The 19,835-nt window shown below is 41.5% G+C and overlaps 1 protein-coding gene across 1 annotated transcript; it reads right to left on the bottom strand.

Annotated features, from left to right (window-relative positions):
* Positions 1–11: 11 nt before the first annotated feature.
* LOC115363476 (cytochrome P450 2K1-like) lies at positions 12–12,565 on the bottom strand. The gene is made up of 9 exons (XM_030057717.1): positions 12,368–12,565; positions 11,859–12,021; positions 3,542–3,694; positions 3,288–3,448; positions 2,662–2,841; positions 1,769–1,910; positions 886–1,070; positions 633–774; positions 12–555 (listed from the first exon to the last, which is right to left on the bottom strand). Exons 1-9 carry the CDS (start codon positions 12,563–12,565, stop codon positions 368–370), a joined length of 1,512 nt encoding a protein of 503 aa, XP_029913577.1. The 3' UTR covers positions 12–367.
* Positions 12,566–19,835: the final 7,270 nt, after the last annotated feature.

Raw genomic sequence — 19,835 nt, 5'->3', positions numbered from 1 at the left:
CTGAGTGAAACACCAGATTGAACAGTTCCTCCAAATAGCAGCAATTTATGGCTCAATTTTGTGGCACCAAAGTGCCAAAATGATTTGACTGTCAGTTGTGTTCTGTACAATGTCATCAGTTGATAGAGGATAGAAGGAGAAGTGAGGAGAAGAGAGGATTGTTTGATATGAGCAGGCATCCACTGACACTGCAGCGTCTCTAATGCTTTTAGTTTTTCGTTGATTTTTGTTACACATGACATCTTAGATGATGTCATGTTGTGAGACATGTTAAGCTAAGTGATCACAAAACATATGCTTGCTGCTTGTTGTGTTAGAGACATTTATGGAAATCAGACTAATGCAGCCCAGATTCAAATTCTTTCCCTCAGCCACGACTGACAGCACACAACTGGTGGGATGGAGGGTTGAGGGTTAAGCCTACAACTGGTGTCAGATCCAATTCATCCTCCATTACACCAGGCGGAGGAGTGAAACGAAAGCGCTGGAGGAGAGAGGTGAAGAAGAGGAAGAGCTCCATCCTTGCCAGACTCTCTCCGAGACACACCCTGCGACCTGTGAGAGAACAAGCAATAACTTCAGGTCTGCAAGTAAAATGACACTGACAAAAGAATACACCTGAGCTTGCTCACCTGCAGAAAAAGGCATGAAGGCATCTCTCTTGACAAACTTCCCATTTTCATCCAGGAAGTGTGCAGGATTAAAGCTGCGTGGGCTCTCCCATTCGGTCTCATCCCAAAGAACAGATGCCAACAGAGGAATTACTGTGGTGCCCTTCAGAAAGGCATTTAACACTTTATTAATTCTAACGGTGTTTTAGAGAGTTCCTCAAATGGAGCATTACTGTTCAGCTTCATTTTGCTTGAGTCTGAAAATGATTTTTACCTTTCTGATGAAATAACCCTGGAAGGCGACATCCTTACTGGTGATGTGAGGAAGAGACATGGGGAGGATACTTGTGAATCTCTGTGTCTCATGGATGACAGCATCAGTGTAGGGCAGGTTCTTCCTGTCCTCTACCTGGACCTGACGACCTCCTATCACCCTGCTCAGCTCCTCCTGAACCTGATCTGGAAAACACAAGATGACAGAGGACAAAACCACATTTAAACAAACAAGTACATTACCTCTAACACATATGCTCTACTGGGCCTGCTGGTGGCACTAAAAGGAAGGTCATCAGGTAACGAAAAAAAATCAGGTTTCATCCTCTAGCCGACAGCCCAGTTGTACAGTATCTTCCTGTAAAGAAAACCTCTGTGCAAGAAAAATACTCTAGACTTATCATTTTGTATATATGTAAGAATATAATATTACCTAAAATGTGTCTGGCAATAAATGCATGAAAATTACTTCAAAGAAATATTTTTCACAACCCTAAGCAGTGATTACATGTGTAGGTCAAGGGCTGTTTGAAAAAAAGTACTTTTTGCATTTGCCAGTATAGGAAACACACAAAGGATCTATTCTTAGGATGGACTGGTTCCATGTATGAAATGGACCGATTCTCTAGCCCTTGCCAATCCTGAGATACGTTACTATATGTTTTTTTCTTATACTAGATATTTTCAATGAAACTATTAACAAATATCCCCAAGACCCTGCACTTGAGCACGGAGGACTGTAGAAAAGGATCTTCACTATTCATACAGCTGTAACTAGTTATCTCTTCTTTTGTTTTGTTTTGTTTGGTTTTGTTTTAATCATATATTCACAGAATATATACATTCACAGTGACGCTAGAAAACAAGATGGATTTTATTCTCACCTTGTATGTGAGGATTTTTGGCCATGAGCAATAGGCCCCATCTGACTGTAGTCTCTGTGGTGTCTGTGCCAGCTCCAAAGAGGTTGCCAACAGTCGACAGAAGATTTTCATTGGTGTAGTAGGTGTTAATATTCCCTGATTCCTTATAAACAAGAAAACAGAAAAATCTGTTCAAATCTAACTTTTAATTTAACTTGTGAAATTAAATAGTAATGCCTTTGTAATGTTAGGCAACAATTCCAGCTGATGTGTTGATATTAGTAAGTTATGAGACTGCAATAAGTTGGACATAACCGCCATGCAGCAGATAAATGCAGATCTAAACAGGTGGGGCCATTGGATGAAGAGCATCGGAGGAAACAGCCTACACAGTGAGCTGAACAGAGTGAATACCTGGCATTCAAAAGGCTTCACATTAAGGCTGAACCACCGAAGCCAATTTGACTGAACTGTGTTGTTCATTTTTATTAAGAGGATAACAAAATGACTAATTAAAAATCCATGATTTTCATAAACACAAGTTTAGATAGCAACAAAATAACAGACAATGCATTCACACTGCACAACAAAGGCAACACTATAAAAGTCATTTGAGACATGATTAACAGCTGAAAGATGCTGTGGATCGACACCACATCTTCATATGTTAAAAAAAAATCTGACTACTGCTGGAACAGAAGACGCTCTAAGTCGTTCAGCTGAACACAGAGGCATCACTAGTCATTAACAACACTATACAATGGATGGCCTTCAAAACACAGAACTGTTTTTAGTTTGGCCCTTGTTCCCTTGTTCTCTACAGTGACGTCGAGTGAGTCTGGCCTTAAGGCCAATCACTGAGTCAGCCTTTCTGATCAAATAATTGAGACAAGTGACATGCTTGCTTTAAATACCTCTAGGCTCTGCTTGAAGGCCAGAAAGGAGTCCACAAATCCTCTGCATTGTTGAGCATTCAGCGTCTCCTGTAAGTGTTTGAACAGCTTTTTCATCTGTTCTCTCATAGAGTCACCATTTTTATGGAAACGTTTTCTGTTGCCAACCCACTTAAACAACCATGGGAAAGTGTTGTATAACTGTTGAAAAAACAAATAAGCCAAAAAAATGTTCTCAAAATCTGAAATGTTCTCAAAATCTATCTTAAAAATGGCCTACAAACCATCTAATTTTCTGAAGTATTTTGTGTTTTTTCATTTTGAAACACCTAGACACTTTCAGCACAAAACATACAGTATATGAGACTTTTTAAAGTTGGCATTTTTTTCAACATAGTTTAAATGTAGTCATTCATTCTTCATTCTCATATCTATCTATCTATCTATCTATCTATCTATCTATCTATCTATCTATCTATCTATTTTTCTATTTCAGTGGATGTGCTGAAATAATTTCAGCTCTCTAGGACCTAAGATGTAATTTTTATGGTCCTTTAACATACTGTGAGTGAGAGGACTCATACCTGTATTGATTTTCTGTTTTCATATTAATTATTGTCTTATTGTAAGGAAAGATCAAGCTGTACCTGTAATGAGGGAGAGCCTAAAAGATGAATACACTCGCTGCTTCGTCCTACAATGGCTTTGAACTCTAGATCATCGTATTCAAATCTGCTGCCATAGACAATGGAGCAGATGATGTTTGAGACAGCATAACATACTGACAGTGCAGTATCAAAGGCTTTACCTAGTACAAGAAAACAGACCAGCAAGAAATGTGTGAAATAACAGTACAATATAGTACAAAGGTATATAATATAGGATAAGACAAATAGGTTACCTTCATGCTTTTCAATCTCTTTGATCAGGTGCTGACATTCCTCTATAATTTTCTCTTCAGCTGCTTTCTTGCCCATCCCAAAGTTTCTCAGGTTAGCCAGGGCAAAACGTCGCATTTCTTTCCATGTCTCCCCATTGGTAAATAAAATTCCAGCTAAAGTGTAGTATAAGTGTTGCATCAGAGTGCAACTTTTTTAAATCCTTAACAAAATAAATTCAAAAGAACTGAAAAACAATTTCATGAGATGATGAATTCATAGATATCCAACAATAGCCAATCAATAATATCTTGAAATCAATTCTAAAAGCAACAAAAAGTAGGAAGAGAGAGAGAAGATGACCTGCACTAAAGAGCTTAACTCGTAATTGATCTCAGGCCACTGTGAAAAGGACTTAGCCTTGACACACTACCAGGTGAGCAACCAAATTGCCTGCCATTGACTTTTCGAAATGTAGTCTGGTAGGTTAGCCTCGCCTCTACTCTGCCTCTGATTGGTTAACCCTAACCCTAATCCCTTAGCTAACCCAACCCTAACCTTAACAAACTTAACCAACAAATCGGGTAGTACTTTTTTTATTAATAATATTGTGTATAATAATATTAATGTTAATATTATCTTCCCCTGCCACACATTTCAATTTGCATTTCTAAAATTTGCCAGTCTGATTTTGTGCCATTTGCTCTTTCTTCAAAACAGCTTTTATGCAATAGGCTCTTTCACATGTTGTCAAATTTGTGCCAAGTTTCATGGACTGAGATGCACAAATCATCTATACCAGAAACCAATCACATCAACTTTTGGGCCGCTTTTAAAATAATTTGAATTTATTATGCATAGGCTTTACCTGTGCTACTGTGCTAGGTATCTTATATCTTATACATATAATATATAAATATATATAAATATCTTATAAATTTTGTACACATATGCAGGCACTATAGATTTACAACTTTGCTAATGGTAATAATTTAGTTTGTATATGCAAATCAATGCAGGAGGCAGGTCTGCCTCAGAGCTCTATGTGTTTTTCTACCTGTGACAGAGAAGTACAGTGAAACGGTCATTCAAGTCACTGATTCTTGGGAATTTGGATAAAACAGGTTTTAATTTTGAAAAAAAAAGTGTGTTAAATTACAAAATCTGAAGGTATATCATTATAGGCCAAGGTCTTGGCTGTTCAGCAATGTACCGGTGCAACCTCCTCATTTCGCATTTTTTTCATAAAATAGGTTCTGTGTGTGCGCATGCTCCAGGTATGCAGGTACGCTGCTCTGCTCCGCGCTGCGTTTCTGGTAAAGTTTGGCAATAATCTGTGCCTAAATATTCCAACTTTTGCTCAGTAATAAATAAATAAATAAAAAAGAAGAAGAGGTTTCTGAGAAGACGTTTGAGAGACTTTTTTGAGACTCTTCTGTGGAATATGGCAACGAGACACGGCAGGAAGCCGGACAAAGAGAAAGACGCGGAGGACGCGGGCAATGAGTCTGCGGTTTTGAATGAGCTCAAAGCGCTGAATGCAAAAATGGATAGTATGCAAACCGCTATGAAGAAACAGGTGAAGGATGAAATACAAGGCTTGAGAACTACAATGGAGACGTTGATTTCAGAGAGCCAAGCGAACATGAAAAAAGACTTAGAGAAGGCGGTGGCAGACATGCGCGTAAACTTGGACACTGAGGTGGGCATTCTGTGCGCCAGAATGGAACAGATCGAGAAGAATGTGGAGCGTAATGCCATCCCGACTAAAAGATTTGACCCAGATGTCTCACTTGTAATAGTGGGTCTAGCGCAAGAGGACAACGAGGACATAAAGACCAAGGTTCAGGATCTGTTGCAGGAAGGCCTCGAGGTTCACCCAATGCCTGAGCTGGTTGCAGTGGAGCGCATACGGCCAAGAGGAAGTAAGCCGGGGCTGGTGAAGGTGGAATTAAAATCTACCCAAGAGAAGGTGTCTGTGCTCCGCAGAAAATTCAAACTCAAAAGTTCGGACCGTTTCCAAACAGTCTACGTGTCATCTGCAAAATCGCACACGGAACGCTTGGTGGATATAAACTTCAGGGCTTTGTTGCGTGAGACCCCGGTGGGGAAAAGCTTTTACTTGGCTGCGAATGGGCGGCTGATGAAGCGGACCCCCCCCGGGAGAGCCGGCAACACGGGAATGGAAGTGAGGAGACTCGGCCCAGCCTGCTGTGAGTACTGGACAGTTCCTTCTGGTTAGTTGGAATGTTAACGGGTGGACATCCTTGAACTGTGAACTTAGAACTGTGCTACTTAACTCCCTGAATCCGGACTTCATTCCCCTGAGTGAGACTCATTTATCCGAGGACTCTCTTACTTTTGACGGATTTACGTGGTTCGGTTGCAATCGCATTGCGCACAGGAGAGCTGTTAAGGCTTCCGGGGGTGTGGGACTTTGTGTTAAGAACACTGTCTTTGACCAGTTCGCTGTGAACATTGTGGACAAAGCGCATGATGGGATCATTTGTGTACGTTTTGAGCACCGGGAGTCGCAATATTGTTTTATTATTATCTCTTGCTATCTATCACCCGAATCCTCAAAGTGGGGGCGTAATGCTGATTCTTTCTTTAATCACCTATTGACGCTGATGTATACAATTAGCCCCAACGTGGATGCTGTGTACATTTGTGGTGATCTGAATAGTAGAATTGCTGACTTGAAGGATTTTGTTGATGAGGATGATATCCCTACAAGGATTGCACTCGATACAGTTGTAAATAAACACGGGCAAACATTTCTTGAATTCCTGAAGGACTCTAAATGTTGTGTGCTTAACGGGAGGCTAAACCCAGAAAATGATAATTTTACATCTATCTCTATAAGAGGCAAAGCTGTTGTCGATTATATTGTGACACCCCATGATGATCTAAAAAACTGTTTGGAGTTTGGGGTTTATACTCCCTCTGATCTGGTATCAAGAGCAGGTGACGAAGCTGCTAAGTTGTTGGGTGAGTGCGGTAAATTGCCTGATCACTCGGTGCTATGTCTCCGGTTCCAGGCAGGTGAATCAATCTTCCAGAGGGCTGTGGAGTCGGACTCTCAGTGGAATGGGAAAGTACTGCAGAGTAGGCCTAGACCTAGACACCTCCCAGTTAATTTCTTGTCTGATGAAAGGTGCAGGAGGGCTCTTAGTGAGATTGTATATCAATTAGAAAATGGCAGTGGAACTCAGGACAACATGGATCAGTGTTATGATCGACTCTGTGAGTTTCTACACCAGGAAATAGATAGACATTGTGCAGTCAGAAATATAAACACTAGGAAGAGTTATAGAACTAAACAACCATATTGGAATAGTGAACTTAATGAACTGTGGCGTAATTTGCGAGACGCAGAAAAAATGTTCCTAAGGTGTAAGGACATGAGTAGGAGAAGGACTCTTCAGGAGGAGTTTAAACAATGCCAATGTATTTTTGATAAAAGTCTCAAGTTCTTTAAGAGACGTTTCAGAAGGGGACAAGCTCTACAAATTGAACAAGCTCATTTTAGTAATCCGCAGTTATTCTGGAGAGAAATAAATAAATTGGGGCCTCATAAGAGTAAGACTATACCAATGGAAATTATTTTAGAAAATGGTGATTCCTCATTTGAAGTTGGCCAGATACTAAAAGGTGGGAAAATGATTATAGCAGCCTGTATGCTTTCTGTAGTCCTTCTATTTTTGATGAGCAATTTTTACGGGACATTTGTGAGTTAAAATGTGATCTCGAGAATGGAATGTGTAATAGGCCCAAAGATCACTGTCAATTTCTCAATAATATAATCACCCTGGAGGAGGTTCAGGATGCTATTGATAGGGCTAGGCCTAAAAAAGCAGTCGGAGTGGAGGAACTTACCAATGAGGTGCTCAAATCTCCTTACCTGCAGACTGTGTTACATTCTCTATGCCAAATTTGTTTTAATATCGGCATCACACCTTCTGTTTGGGACAAGTCAATAATTATACCCGTACCCAAATCAGCAAAAGCTGATCCCAGAGTCCCTCTAAATTACAGAGGAATCAGTTTACTCAGTACAGTTTATAAGTTATACTCTGGTATTCTGAATAAGAGGCTCACTGATTATCTAGAGGTCAATAAGGTACTGGTAGATGAGCAGAATGGCTTCAGGAAAAGCAGGGCTTGTATTGATCATATTTTTGTTATTTCATCTATAGTAAGGGCTAGATTAGAGGAGGGTAAATATACATTTGTTTGTTTTGTTGACTTTAAAAAGGCCTTTGACTGGATAAACAGAGATCTTCTGGATTTTAAACTACTCAAGGCTGGAATTGAAGGTAAATTTTACAATGCTATTAAAGCGCTTTATAAAGCCCCAGTGGCCTGCCTGCAGATAAACAGCTTAAGAACCGACTGGTTTCCCACCCGCTTTGGAGTAAAACAAGGTGACGTGCTTTCCCCCACCTTATTTGCCCTATATGTAAATGATTTAGCATTAGAAATTAAGAAAGCAAATTTAGGTATACCGATTGAAGATTTTAACTTAAGTATTCTTTTATATGCGGACGATATTGCTTTGGTGGCGGAAACTGAGGAGAATCTGCAGAAAATGTTGAATATTATGTGGTCATGGTGCAATAAATGGAGGTTGACCATCAACCATGAAAAAACACAAATTATACACTTCCGAAGGAAGTGGGAACAGCAGAGTAATCATGCTTTTGTTTTTGGTTCTATTTCTTTGAATTACACCCCCTATTATAAGTACCTGGGTTTTATTTTTGATGAATTTTTTAGTTTTTCTGAAGGAAGGAGAGCATTGTCAGACTCTGCAGGTAGAGCACTGGGAGCTGTGCTGAGTAAAACCAAGTCATGCCCAGATCTTGGCTTTGGTACATTTACAAAACTGTATAACTCTATGGTTGAATCAGTTTTGTTGTATGCAGCAGGAGTGTGGGGCTTTGAGGAGGCCAAGGAATGTAAGGCCATTCAGACGCGGGCCATAAGGTGTTTCCTTGGAGTGCACAAGTACACTACCAAGTTAGCTATTGAAGGAGATATGGGATGGGACAGCTGCCAAACAAAGCAGAGATGTGAAATGGTCAGATTGTGGAACCGCCTAACACAACTGCCAGAGGAGAGGCTCACTAGAAAGATTTTTAATTGGAGCAGAATGCACAATCATCCGTGGATAAGGGAAGTCTCTTTAATTTTTTCTATTACAGGGTTAAGTATATATTTTACGAATAATTTACAATGTAGCACAGCTATTATTAAACAGAAATTGTCAATTAAATGTCAGGAGCAATGGGAGGTGGACATTTGGAAAAAACCCAAGCTAAGAAATTATGTCCAGTTTAAAGAGGAGTACGGCACTGAATCATATGTTGCATCTAATTTGAGGAAAGGTCAAAGGTCACTCTGTGCCCAATTGAGAGCTGGCGTCTTGCCTCTGGCAGTTGAGGTGGGTAGGTATCAAGGGATACCAGAAGAACAGCGTTTGTGTACTTTATGCGATCTAGGTAATGTAGAGGACGAGTTACACTTTGTTTTTTATTGTCCATTGTATGCCAGCCTAAGAAATGTTTTATTTGAAAAAGTACAAACGAGGAATCCTGATTTGTTTTGGTTGTCCGAATTTAATATGCTAAGATGGCTGTTTGAAGAAGAGGTATTTGCTTTGGGTAAATTTTTGGAGAAAGCGTGGCAGCTGCGGTGGAGACAGCTATACCCGCATGTATGAATTGATGTATGTATTTACTTACTTTTGTTGGGAGTGTCTTATAAGCCCATGGGGGCTGGGCATTATTGTATGCAGGACACTTAAATAAAAAATATCTATCTATCTATCTATCTATCTATCTATCTTCCAGTTATTAGGCTACTTTGTTTTTGTCAACACCGTCACCGTAATGTTTTTTTTTTTTTATTTGAAAAACATATTTTTGTATTAAAGAGACTATTACTTTAATAATTCAACAGCACCAAAGAAACATATTGTACGTATATTCATGTAAAACAAATATAACTGCCTCTGACGGTGGTGACACTAATCTGATGGTGGTGACAGTGGCCTCATTAAAACATACATTTCCAAAATTTATACCACTCAAGTCAATGGCGTCTTGCTTAACAACATTATTTAACTATTTGGTACAAAAAATAACAATCCTGAGCACTGTTATAAGCATTTTTCAGACTTCAGTCATCACCGTCAGACAGAAAACCTGACGGTGGTGACGTCTGATGGTGGTGACAAAAACCTACTCTTTCACATGATACACATGAGTTGTTCACATTAGCCAGCTTGTTTTCGCCCTGTTGCTACCTACATCAGTCCTCTTCTTAAAAAGTATACATTTATTCCATAATCTAATTTAATATTTTTTATACAGAAGAGACGGTGTTGACAATTTATGGTGGTGACAGTAGCAGTGTCCAAAAATATGAAGAGATTTAAGAGAAAATAGAAAACTTCCAGGAGCCTGAGTGGTCTTGAAGCATGCAGTAGAGCTGAAGGTTTGAAAAGGAGTCCTCAGGAATGTAATTGACCTTGTAGTTTTTTTATTATTATTTTTTAAATAAATATCTGACGGTGGTGACGAATATCCGGGACACATTTTGAGCAACCACAAAATAATAGTAAATATTGTTCAAAACCAATCGTTTTGTTGTTTTTGTTGTTTTAATCAAGTTGAAATGATTATCTCCTATCCGGGGACAACTGGTTTTGTAGGCCATGGGCCAACATATAATCATTAAATTAATACAAATTAAAAATAAACCTATAAAAGAACCTTACAAATGTGCAAAGAACCCCCTGATTATGTCCTTGATTCTTTTTATTCATTAAAATGTTGTAAATTTCCAGCAGAAATAGCATTTTTCTTAGTGGGACATGATTTATCCAAATTCTCAAGAATCAGTGAAGTCAAAAATTAGATTCAGAAACTTGGGCAAGACCCACCTAGCCCAAGTCAACACCTGACATCACAGCAAATACGGCAGCTCGCACTACTCCTCCCACCTCTTGCTAATCTGTATAAACCAACATCAGTTTGCAGCAGGCATTCATGTTTTCCCAAGCAGATGCATTGGGACACATTTAGATCTGTTATACTTTTGACTGACTGGGCAAGATGTACGTTGGGTGTGTCCCATTTGAACTAGAAAGTCAGAATCCAAGTCCACAGTCACAAATTTCATAGATTGTTAGAATGTTTGAATTAACTATTCTAGAACTCTATCATAGGTGCCATTGTCACCATTGCATCAAACTGGGTGTGTTGCAGATCTTGAAGACATCTACACGTGCACTTTATGCTTCTGAAGACTTGCTCACTGACCACCCTCCCACAGCTGATTAGGTCTGCCTCAGTAAGTGCCCCATTGTCACACTTAGGAGTGATGACAAATGGGTAGGCCTGTCCAGTGTTGGCACTGTCTCGCAGAAAGCTGTTTGCCCATCTTCTACTGCCACGTTGGGCAGAAGTTTGAGGCCCTGAACATACTGGTATCACCCTGCCTTATGATCTAGCAAAAATGTCAATGGAGGATGGAATAGAATGACTTTCTGTTCATGTAGTCTCCTCCTGTTATGTGTAGCCTCTGTGTGGCTTTAAAATGAAGGTTAGTCCCATTGTGCATATGATGTTGAGCATTTCTAGGATGATCCTGTATGCTGATGACTGTGACACAAACTTGTTTGACATCTCCCCAAAGCTGTTTGGGTAGGCAGTGTACCACAGGAACATTAGCACCTCCTTTATTTGATCTTCCATTATGAGCAAATATATCCAGACAAGACAGTAACACAAAGCATTTACTTGGCTAAATATCAAACCGTAAAGCTAAATTTATACAATCAGCTTTTTACATAGGGAGGTGTACACTTTGGCACACATTAGCAGCTGATTTGAATTCTAGATACAAAATGTTTTGTCTCCAGAATTTCAGAAAAAGTGACACGCTGGCTAAAAGCATCCAGGGTATTTGGATATTTGGGCATAAGCAGCAAATGCCATCTCAGTGGAACTGCTGTGGTATCAGTGGCAGCTACAAACAGGTTGGTGATTGTGAATATCAGGTTCTTTTCATGGTAGTGACAGTTCATAACATGAGAATCTATCTGTTGTGAACTAGATAACTAGCTGATTCACGCACAGACACAGACACACACACACAGACACACACACACACACACACACACATACTTCTTCAACAACTCCTTCTTTAACTTAATTGTTTAAGTTTCTACCTCACCTACTCCAGCTGCTCATCACTCTGAAGCAAGTAGAGAAGTTCATTTTTATACTTTCTTTTAAGATTGTGATACATGGAAAAGGTTTTGTTCCTTACCATGGTCTTGGTTAAAGTCCTGAAATATAGGAATGATGCTTCTGTCCCCAAACTCCTCTGCATGGTTAACCAGAGCCTGCTTGACTGTCTTGTATCCTGCCAGGACCACCACTTTATTTGGTCCAAAGTACACCGTAAATACAGATCCATATTTCTTTGAAAGCTGGAAATATTAATAAGGCAGTCAAACACATCAGACACAAGCTCAGAACACTCATGATCAAAAATGTATACATAAAATGTAAAAAAGTGACAACAACAATACGAAGAACTGAGAAAGATCCCACAGATGTTAAATAGTTTAATACATTTTGAGTTAAAGAATAGTCTGTCCGGGTCATCTCAACCAAATGCTGCAACAGCCTTGGTAGGAACAATACAAGACCAGCTGATTTTGGAGGTCAGAGCCAACAAGCAACATGAAAGGAGCAATTACTTCCTTGTGTGATACTGAAAGTATTAAAATGTTGTGCATGGAAGATTGCAACTCGGCTTTGTGTCAAACTCACCTCACACAGGGTGATGTAGGGTCTCTTGAGATCCATCTGCAACAGGTTACCAAGCAGGGGAAGTGCTTTGGGTCCTGGAGGCTCCTTCATCTTTTCCTGGGAGGTGAAGATGTAGAGGACCAGCAGGAACACAACAGCCCCCAACAGGGTGGTGAAACTATGGGACAGGGAGAAAACAAAATCTTCAACAACAGACATTTTTCTTGACATGTACTCCAGTGGGTGAATTTCATCAGGTATGGAACAATGCCGTTTATGCTCATGGTGACATCATCATGGTATATAATTTTAGTGATCTCCCTGCCCCATTGGCCTCAGGTTCAGGAGGGTTGGGACACAGGAAGAGCAAATGTAATGGAAATTTACTGCTCATGTCTGCTTAGTTAATATGCCCTTGATTTCTATCTTGAAACCTCCATTGTATCTATGAAACTTCTATGTTCCTATTAGGCTATATGTTCCTGTTTTCTATGAAACTTCTACGTTCCTATTTTCTTTTCAATCAACCCAGACTTCCTAAATTATCCAGCTATTTACACTGAAAATATGTTAAAAATAGAGGAATTAATTTTAATAAAAAAAATAAATACATAAAAAATCAAGAGATCAAGCGTCCCTCATGTTTTGTGGCACTACACCTTCTCTCAAGCAGAGGCTGAGGAGTCTGTGCAGCTCAATGATGAAGGACTCTTTGTGGCACTTCAAGACCTCAGCAGGGATGCCATCACTTCCCGGGGCTTCGCCAACAGAAAGAGAATCCAGGGCCTTGCTGAATTCCTCAAGTGTCGGTTGACAGTCAAGGTCCTCTAATACAGACAAGCATTTGATGGCATTTAGGGCGTGTTCCACAACCATGTTTTCCTTGGCATATAGTGCGGAGTAGTGTTCTGCCCATCACTTCATCTGTTGTGCCCGGTCCTGGATTACCACACCTGTGATAGACCTCAGGGGCGGTTTTGTTCTGAGTCGGACCCAGTGCTTGCTTGATTCCCTCGTACATCGCCTTGATGTTGCCCATGTCAGCTGCGTTTTGAATCTCTCCCTCACAGATCCTGAATCTGAGAGCCTTTTCTCTAGGAGGGTGACCATCTACATGCAGCCTGCCCAGCTCCAAGTCAATTACAGCAGTTTTGCACGTAATTGACCTTACATTTTGCAGATCATCTGAAAAACCTGGTGTCATTGTCCTGACATTTCAAGTGCCCAACTTTAGGGCGGGGGACTTTTTCCTGTTGCCTGGTGTGCAGTTTTCGATCCACTTTTCGGTTTTATCCCTAAACCCCACGCACCCAGTGAGGTTAGCAGACCGTTGCGAGGTGGCACCCTATTGGCTGGGGGCTGCCTAGCTTGAGACGGGTGGTAGCCATCCATTGAGGTATGATGACCTCTCCCACCATCGGAAGCAGCTCCTGGCATCTCACCCAGTGTCGAGCATAGACTGCTGCTTTCCGTGTTGTGTTGACACTGCACAGCGAAGCTGGAGTGTCCTCTCCAGGGTGCAAAGCCTGGGTGAATGGGTGTGGAGGACCAGCTGTTACCCATGCAGCCAGTCCCCCCTCTCCACATCACTGGAATGGTCCAAGGGAAAGGCAGAGCCAGTACACTTGGTTCTAACGCTGTTGCAGGAGTTGCCAGGTCTTCAGTATATGGCCTTGACCTGCCTCAGGGACTCCAACTCCTGATTTTTTACTCCCGAAGCCTTTCCCATAGTGGGTGTAGCCACAAGACCGTGGAGGTTTGAAGTCAGTGTTTTCCTTCACTTAGATGAGTTACCAGCCAAAGTTAATGAGCCCCATCTCCCCCATCATTATTTGACCCATAACTGGGAGGCTGAGGGAGTACTACCGCTTGCCCAAGGTGGACTCCCAGGCTAGCAGAGGGAAGGAGGGGCCTTACTTCTCCATTGTAGGCCACCCTTGACAGGGTGTGCCCATCTGCTGCCGGTAAATTAGCCAAATCCATAGACATTTCTACATAAGATTAGATCAGATTCAACTTTATTGTCATTGAAAAGTAGGAATATTCAAACAATGAAATGGGGCAGGGAGATGACTAAAAGGATATGCCGTGGTGATGCCACCATGAACACAGACAGCATTGTTCTGTGACTGATAAAGTTCACCTATTGGAGTATATGTCAAGAAAAATGTCTTTTGTCGAAGATTTTGTTTTAACCCTGTCCGCTAGTCTCACCACCCTGTTGGGGGCTGTTGTGTTCCCTACTGGTTTTCTACCTCTTCTCCTCCAGCTTCAGCTCCCAGGAAAAGATGAAGGAGCCTCCAGGACCCAAATCACATTGCCTAAATTGCAACCTTTGTAGCACACTTACATTAAATTAATTAACTGACAGTGTAGGATACTCGCTTGAATAGGCTTTCATAAATGATAGGGGAAATCATTAATAATAATTTGTGCATAACCATAAAAGCTGTGTTTCGACAGTTTACCCAAAGATAAGCCAATCTGAACTATGTCTTCTAGTAATCAGGCAGGAGAGCGGTTCACACCGGGAATATTACTCTACAAAAATGACAGCTTGGCATTAGAACATACGCTATAATAAACTGACAGGCACGCAGATCTTTTCCCAATAGGGATCAAGATTTCCACTCACAAAACACTCGAACAACTGATGTAACACACTTTATCACTACAACTAATTATACACAACTAATCTACAATATATAAATAAACAGGACAAACAACAACAAACAAAAGAAACAAATACGATGCATGAGGAAGTGAATGAATGGCAAGGCAAAACAATGGAGGAAATAATTATGCTGTAACACCAAACTGTAATGTCAGTGGAAAGGTAACCACTCTGTACCTGGAGTGGTTACGCCCCTCATCTCAACTTACTAGCCAATTAATACCATCCGAGAAGGTGTTATTGGGATTACCAGAAAATTCTTTAGTGAAAGTCTATTTCTTTCTAAGTTCCAATAACATTTTACCTGTCAGTGGAATTTTGGACAACACAATGCAACACAAGCAACACAATGATACCAAACATGACGTATCAGAGCACAACATGGTTAGCATTCACATCTACAGTATCACTTAATTAGATGTAACTTGGCTCCTTCAGATGAGCCTAGCCCTGTTAGTTCATTTGTTCACAGAGGTGAGAGGAAAGGGCAACTTTTAGTGACGGAAATCACTCAAGCATCCTGGGTCGACCTCCAGTCAGCTGGGAATGAGAAAAGCAATTGTTGTGATCTGGTGTCTGTTTCACCAGGCCTGACAACCTGGATCCTACAACAGTCTGAAACTAAACATGTGAAGCTTGCAAAACATCAGTTGTAAAATAAACATCTCATGCTGGCATTAATAATTCACTATTAAGTTCAACAGATGGTTCACATAATAAGCAAAGATGGCAACTCATAAACAAACAAGGTGTCAAACGAATCAAACAAGGCACCTGAGACGGATGGAGAAAGACACAGTATGACTAGGCCTGAGGAACATCAAATCTCAGCTGCTGCTTCAGTTCCTTTCTGGAAGTGAGCTCAAAACTGGAAGTTACATAGAACTAGAAGTGATATGAAACAGGGAGTGATGTGGAACAGGAAATGATGCATCATTGCCAGAGTAAAATGTATATTCCAGTCCTGCACACTCCCCGCCTAGGTGTCTGGTACCTCCACATAGTTCTTAGGGAAAGAAGAGGAATCATTTGAGTTACAGGGCGAGAGAAGATCTTCAGGATTCCATCTTTGAATACCTTCCTCACTCTTCCATCTCTATATGGACAAGTTTTTGTGATAATATAGGCCAACTATTTCTCTTGGCCTGACTATCCTTCAGCAGGACGTGTCCCTCCTTTAGATTTGGCTGTTTGTCTTGCCACTTACATTGGGACTGTAGGATGCTTAGATACTCTTGTCACCATCTATTCCAAAAGATTATCAGCTAAGTTCTGAACCTGTTTACATTCTTGCTTCTGTAGCAGTATAGAAATATGTATTACGTTTGTATGTACTGACCTGCCTCATAGTATGGTGCGCCACTGGTGGCCAATTACTGAGTAGGAGCGGAGTATATAAGCAGTGGCTCTCTCCCCGCCTCTTCCTTTGCGCTCCCATCTGCGTCACCTCCGCTTGTGTTAGGGGTCGGTTTGCAACAGAGCGACCATATTCCCAGGCTTGTGTGTCCCCTCCGCTTGTCTGTGCGTGCGCCCCACTCCTGGCTTGTGGTAAAGTGCTGGTGGATGCCTGGGCTCTCTCTTCCTCCCTCATGTGTGTGTGTCCACCGCTGCTGACAGGTGCATTTGGAATCAGCTGCTCGCAATTACGCTGCTGACGTCACGCTCAGCTGACTGGGACCGCTGCTGTTTTGTCTCCGCCTGTTTTGTCTCCGCCTGTTTTGTCTCCGGCCGATTTGGTCGGCCGCTGTTCCCGCTGTTGCCTCCGGCTGTTGGTCGGCCGCCGTCCCCGCTGTTGTCTCCAGCAACTTGTCGGCCGCTGTCCCCGCTGTTGTCTCCAGCGACTTGTCGGCCGCTGGCTCCGCTGTTGTTTCTGGTGGTTGGTCGGCCGGAGCTAATTATGGACTACTCTTTTTAAATGTGTGATTGACTGGTAGTTATTTTGTTTTATTCGGATTAATTGTATCAGTTTATTCTTTTGTGTTTTGTTTCCATTTGGGTATTTATTATATTGTATAATTTGTTATATTAATTCGAATCTTGCTATCATTTATATTTTGTTCAGTTAGTGGGTTTTGTTGTGTTGATTTGCTTATTTCTCCCTCATTAATTTCTGTTACCCCTTTCAGTTGCTGAAGGCTGGTGGTGGCGCTGGTGATCCGGGTGGCGGGTCCCCCCTCTTCGTGTGTGCTCCCTGGGATTTGGTTCACTTCAGAGTGTGTGTCACGTGTGCGTGGGTGATTTTAGTTGGTTTGGTGGATCCCTCTCCCTTTCACTAGCCCCTGTCCAACCGGTAAGCCTCAGCACCTGATAAGGTTCCCTTTTTTCCCTTCCCCGTGTGAATGGTGGTTTTAAACAGAACATGTATAATTTTAAAACTGTAAAATAAAATATTTTTGTACATTTTTGAACCCACGTCTCCTGCCCTTTGAGTGACGAACCTGTGTGTCCTCAGTATATGAAAGAAATAATTCTCTGGGTGAAATTCCCAGGGTGGCGTTGTCTGGCAACTTTCAAGATCATCTGATCACTCCGAATTAAATGTGCATTGCATCGCTGTAGCTGCCACACTTCAAAAGCTGTTCTCTACCGCACTCACCTGTAGAAGGAGGGGGAACTCCAGTTTTCCGTGTCAGGACGTGCAGACCCGGAGACTGCAGATTCAGGCCCGCAGTTTTGGGACCCGCAGTTCTAGGCCCCTCGCAGCGACACCTACTGGACTGGACCCGCAGTACAGGACCCACAGTTCTAGGCCCCTCGTTTTTCCGTGACAGCGACACCTACTGGACTGGACGACTGTAAAACTGCACCGCGGTCCTGGACCTGCAGTTCTAGGCCCCTCGTTTTTCCGCGACAGCGCCACCTATTTAATCGGAGACAAGTAATGACAGACGATCGGAGTACAAGGATTCAACGTGGAGTCAAGTTATGGAATGGCCTTAGTGAAGATTTAAAATTGTGTAGCTCTCTGTTGAGGTTAAAAAAAATATTGAAAAGTAGAATAATAAAGCATTACAATGTAAACTGACTGCAATGTGAAATTAACCCTTGTATACCCTAAGGAAAAGTTCCGAATCCCACCCTTTGACCAAAAAATGGTCAAGCATCTACCCTTTCATAAAATTATGATTTTTTAAAATCAATTTTTCCAGGGTTTTTCGTTCCATTCTATTTATTAAAATGTTTTTAATTATTTTTAAATCATTATTTAATCAAATATTAACCCTTTACATGCCTGTTTGTATCATATACCACTAATTAAAATTTGTGGAAAAAAACATATACTGAAACTTTGTCAACATACTAACAGGTAATGAGATTATTTTACTACTATTATCCCAGTGTGACATGGGTTGCCCATCACCCACAATATTAACTTTGGTGCATTATTTATTTATTTATTTATTTGTTGCGAGAAATGAAGTGGCGACTGTGAAACAAACTCTGTGGTCTGTTTGCTGCTTTCAGAGCTGGTGTGAGGAGAAGAAAGAGACTGTTGATTTTCACCCGATCTCAGCGTCTGTGTTGCTTGGCAACCATTCTGCCCACTTTTGGCCCTTTTCCATTAGTATCTACTCGTCTCGACTCGGCTCGACTCTACTCGCCTCGACACGGTTTAGGTGGTTTTCCATTACAATCGAGTCCCACCTCGCCGTGGGTGGAGTCGTCATAGCAAGGCGGCGCACCGTCCAGCTCCCTCTGGATTCTTTGGGCCGCCACCAAGCACAGAAAAGTCTCCACCTCTTCATTTGACCGCGGTCGCGGTTTGCTTGCCATTTTCCGACTTTGACAACTTCACTGATCAATGCGCACGGCCGCTGTTGTGTTTTTTTGTTTTTTTGTTTTTTTTTTAAATGTCCGGTTTTGTTTTCGTGCAGGAGTCGCTCTCGTCACTCCCTGTCCAATCAGTTGCCTGCACGGCGTTTACGTCACATTTTCAGCTTGACTCAGCTCGCTTGGAACCCCGGCTGAGTAGGTGCTAAATGGGACCTGCTAGCAGGTACTACGACCTAATGGAAAAGCTCTTAAACCGAGTAGAGTCGAGCCGAGTCGAGCTGAGTAGGTACTAGTGGAAAAGGGGCAAAATGCCCCTTACTAGTTTCTTGCTGGATTGCACACTATTGCTTGGTGGAAGAGTAAATACTTCTCAATTTAAGCAATAAGCCCCGAGAAGCAGTGGGTTACAGTGATTTCACAACGGCTGAGGAGCGTTTTGCCGTTGTAAAATCACTGTAACCCACTGCTTCAAGGGACTTATTGCTTTTATAAAACGGTTACCCTCCATATAGAACACATAAAATAATCACACAAAAAAAAAATCAATAATTTATTGGTAATAATGCCACAATAAAATTGAGAACTACTCATTCTTCCACCAAGCAAGATAGAGTGGACAGAACGGTTGCCAAGCAACACAGACGCTAAGATAGCTTGAAAAAGCGGCATATATACCAGCAGTTAAATTATCAACAACGAACGTCAAATTGATTTTGCCAGGCCTAGGCCTACAACATAATGTTTATCTGGTGCGTGTGCATATCTCCGAGACGGCTCTGATTCCAATGAACAAGCCAATAATGACATCCATATCCTTATTTATGCTGTTTAATTGGCATTGTAGTAAACTGCCAAGCAACTCCGTACAGTTGTATAGCAACTACAAAGCAACTGCAGAGAAAAAAAAGCTGTTAGAATCACAAGATCCCTGGCCTGTTTCCCCGGCTTGTCCATGCACGTGCACGCAAGACAGTGCATGCACGCATATGTGCGTGCACGCACGGCTTTGCACGAGTGTGCCTGTACACATAAGAGCAATGA

This window comes from Myripristis murdjan, chromosome 8, assembly GCF_902150065.1.
Source record: "Myripristis murdjan chromosome 8, fMyrMur1.1, whole genome shotgun sequence".
Lineage (NCBI taxonomy): Eukaryota > Metazoa > Chordata > Actinopteri > Holocentriformes > Holocentridae > Myripristis > Myripristis murdjan.
Note: the sequence above shows the minus strand (reverse complement) of the source record. Positions and strands in the feature narration are given on the sequence as shown.

Excerpts from the sequence above, each read along its gene's own strand:
- LOC115363476 (XM_030057717.1), bottom strand. The coding sequence starts at position 12,565 with ATGTCTGTTGTTGAAGATTTTGTTTTCTCCCTGTCCCATAGTTTCACC. Across the intron at positions 2,842-3,287 it reads TAGGCTCTCCCTCATTACAG|TTATACAACACTTTCCCATG; the intron begins GTACAGCTTGAT and ends TTTTTTCAACAG. Across the intron at positions 556-632 it reads CTTCATGCCTTTTTCTGCAG|GTCGCAGGGTGTGTCTCGGA; the intron begins GTGAGCAAGCTC and ends GTTCTCTCACAG.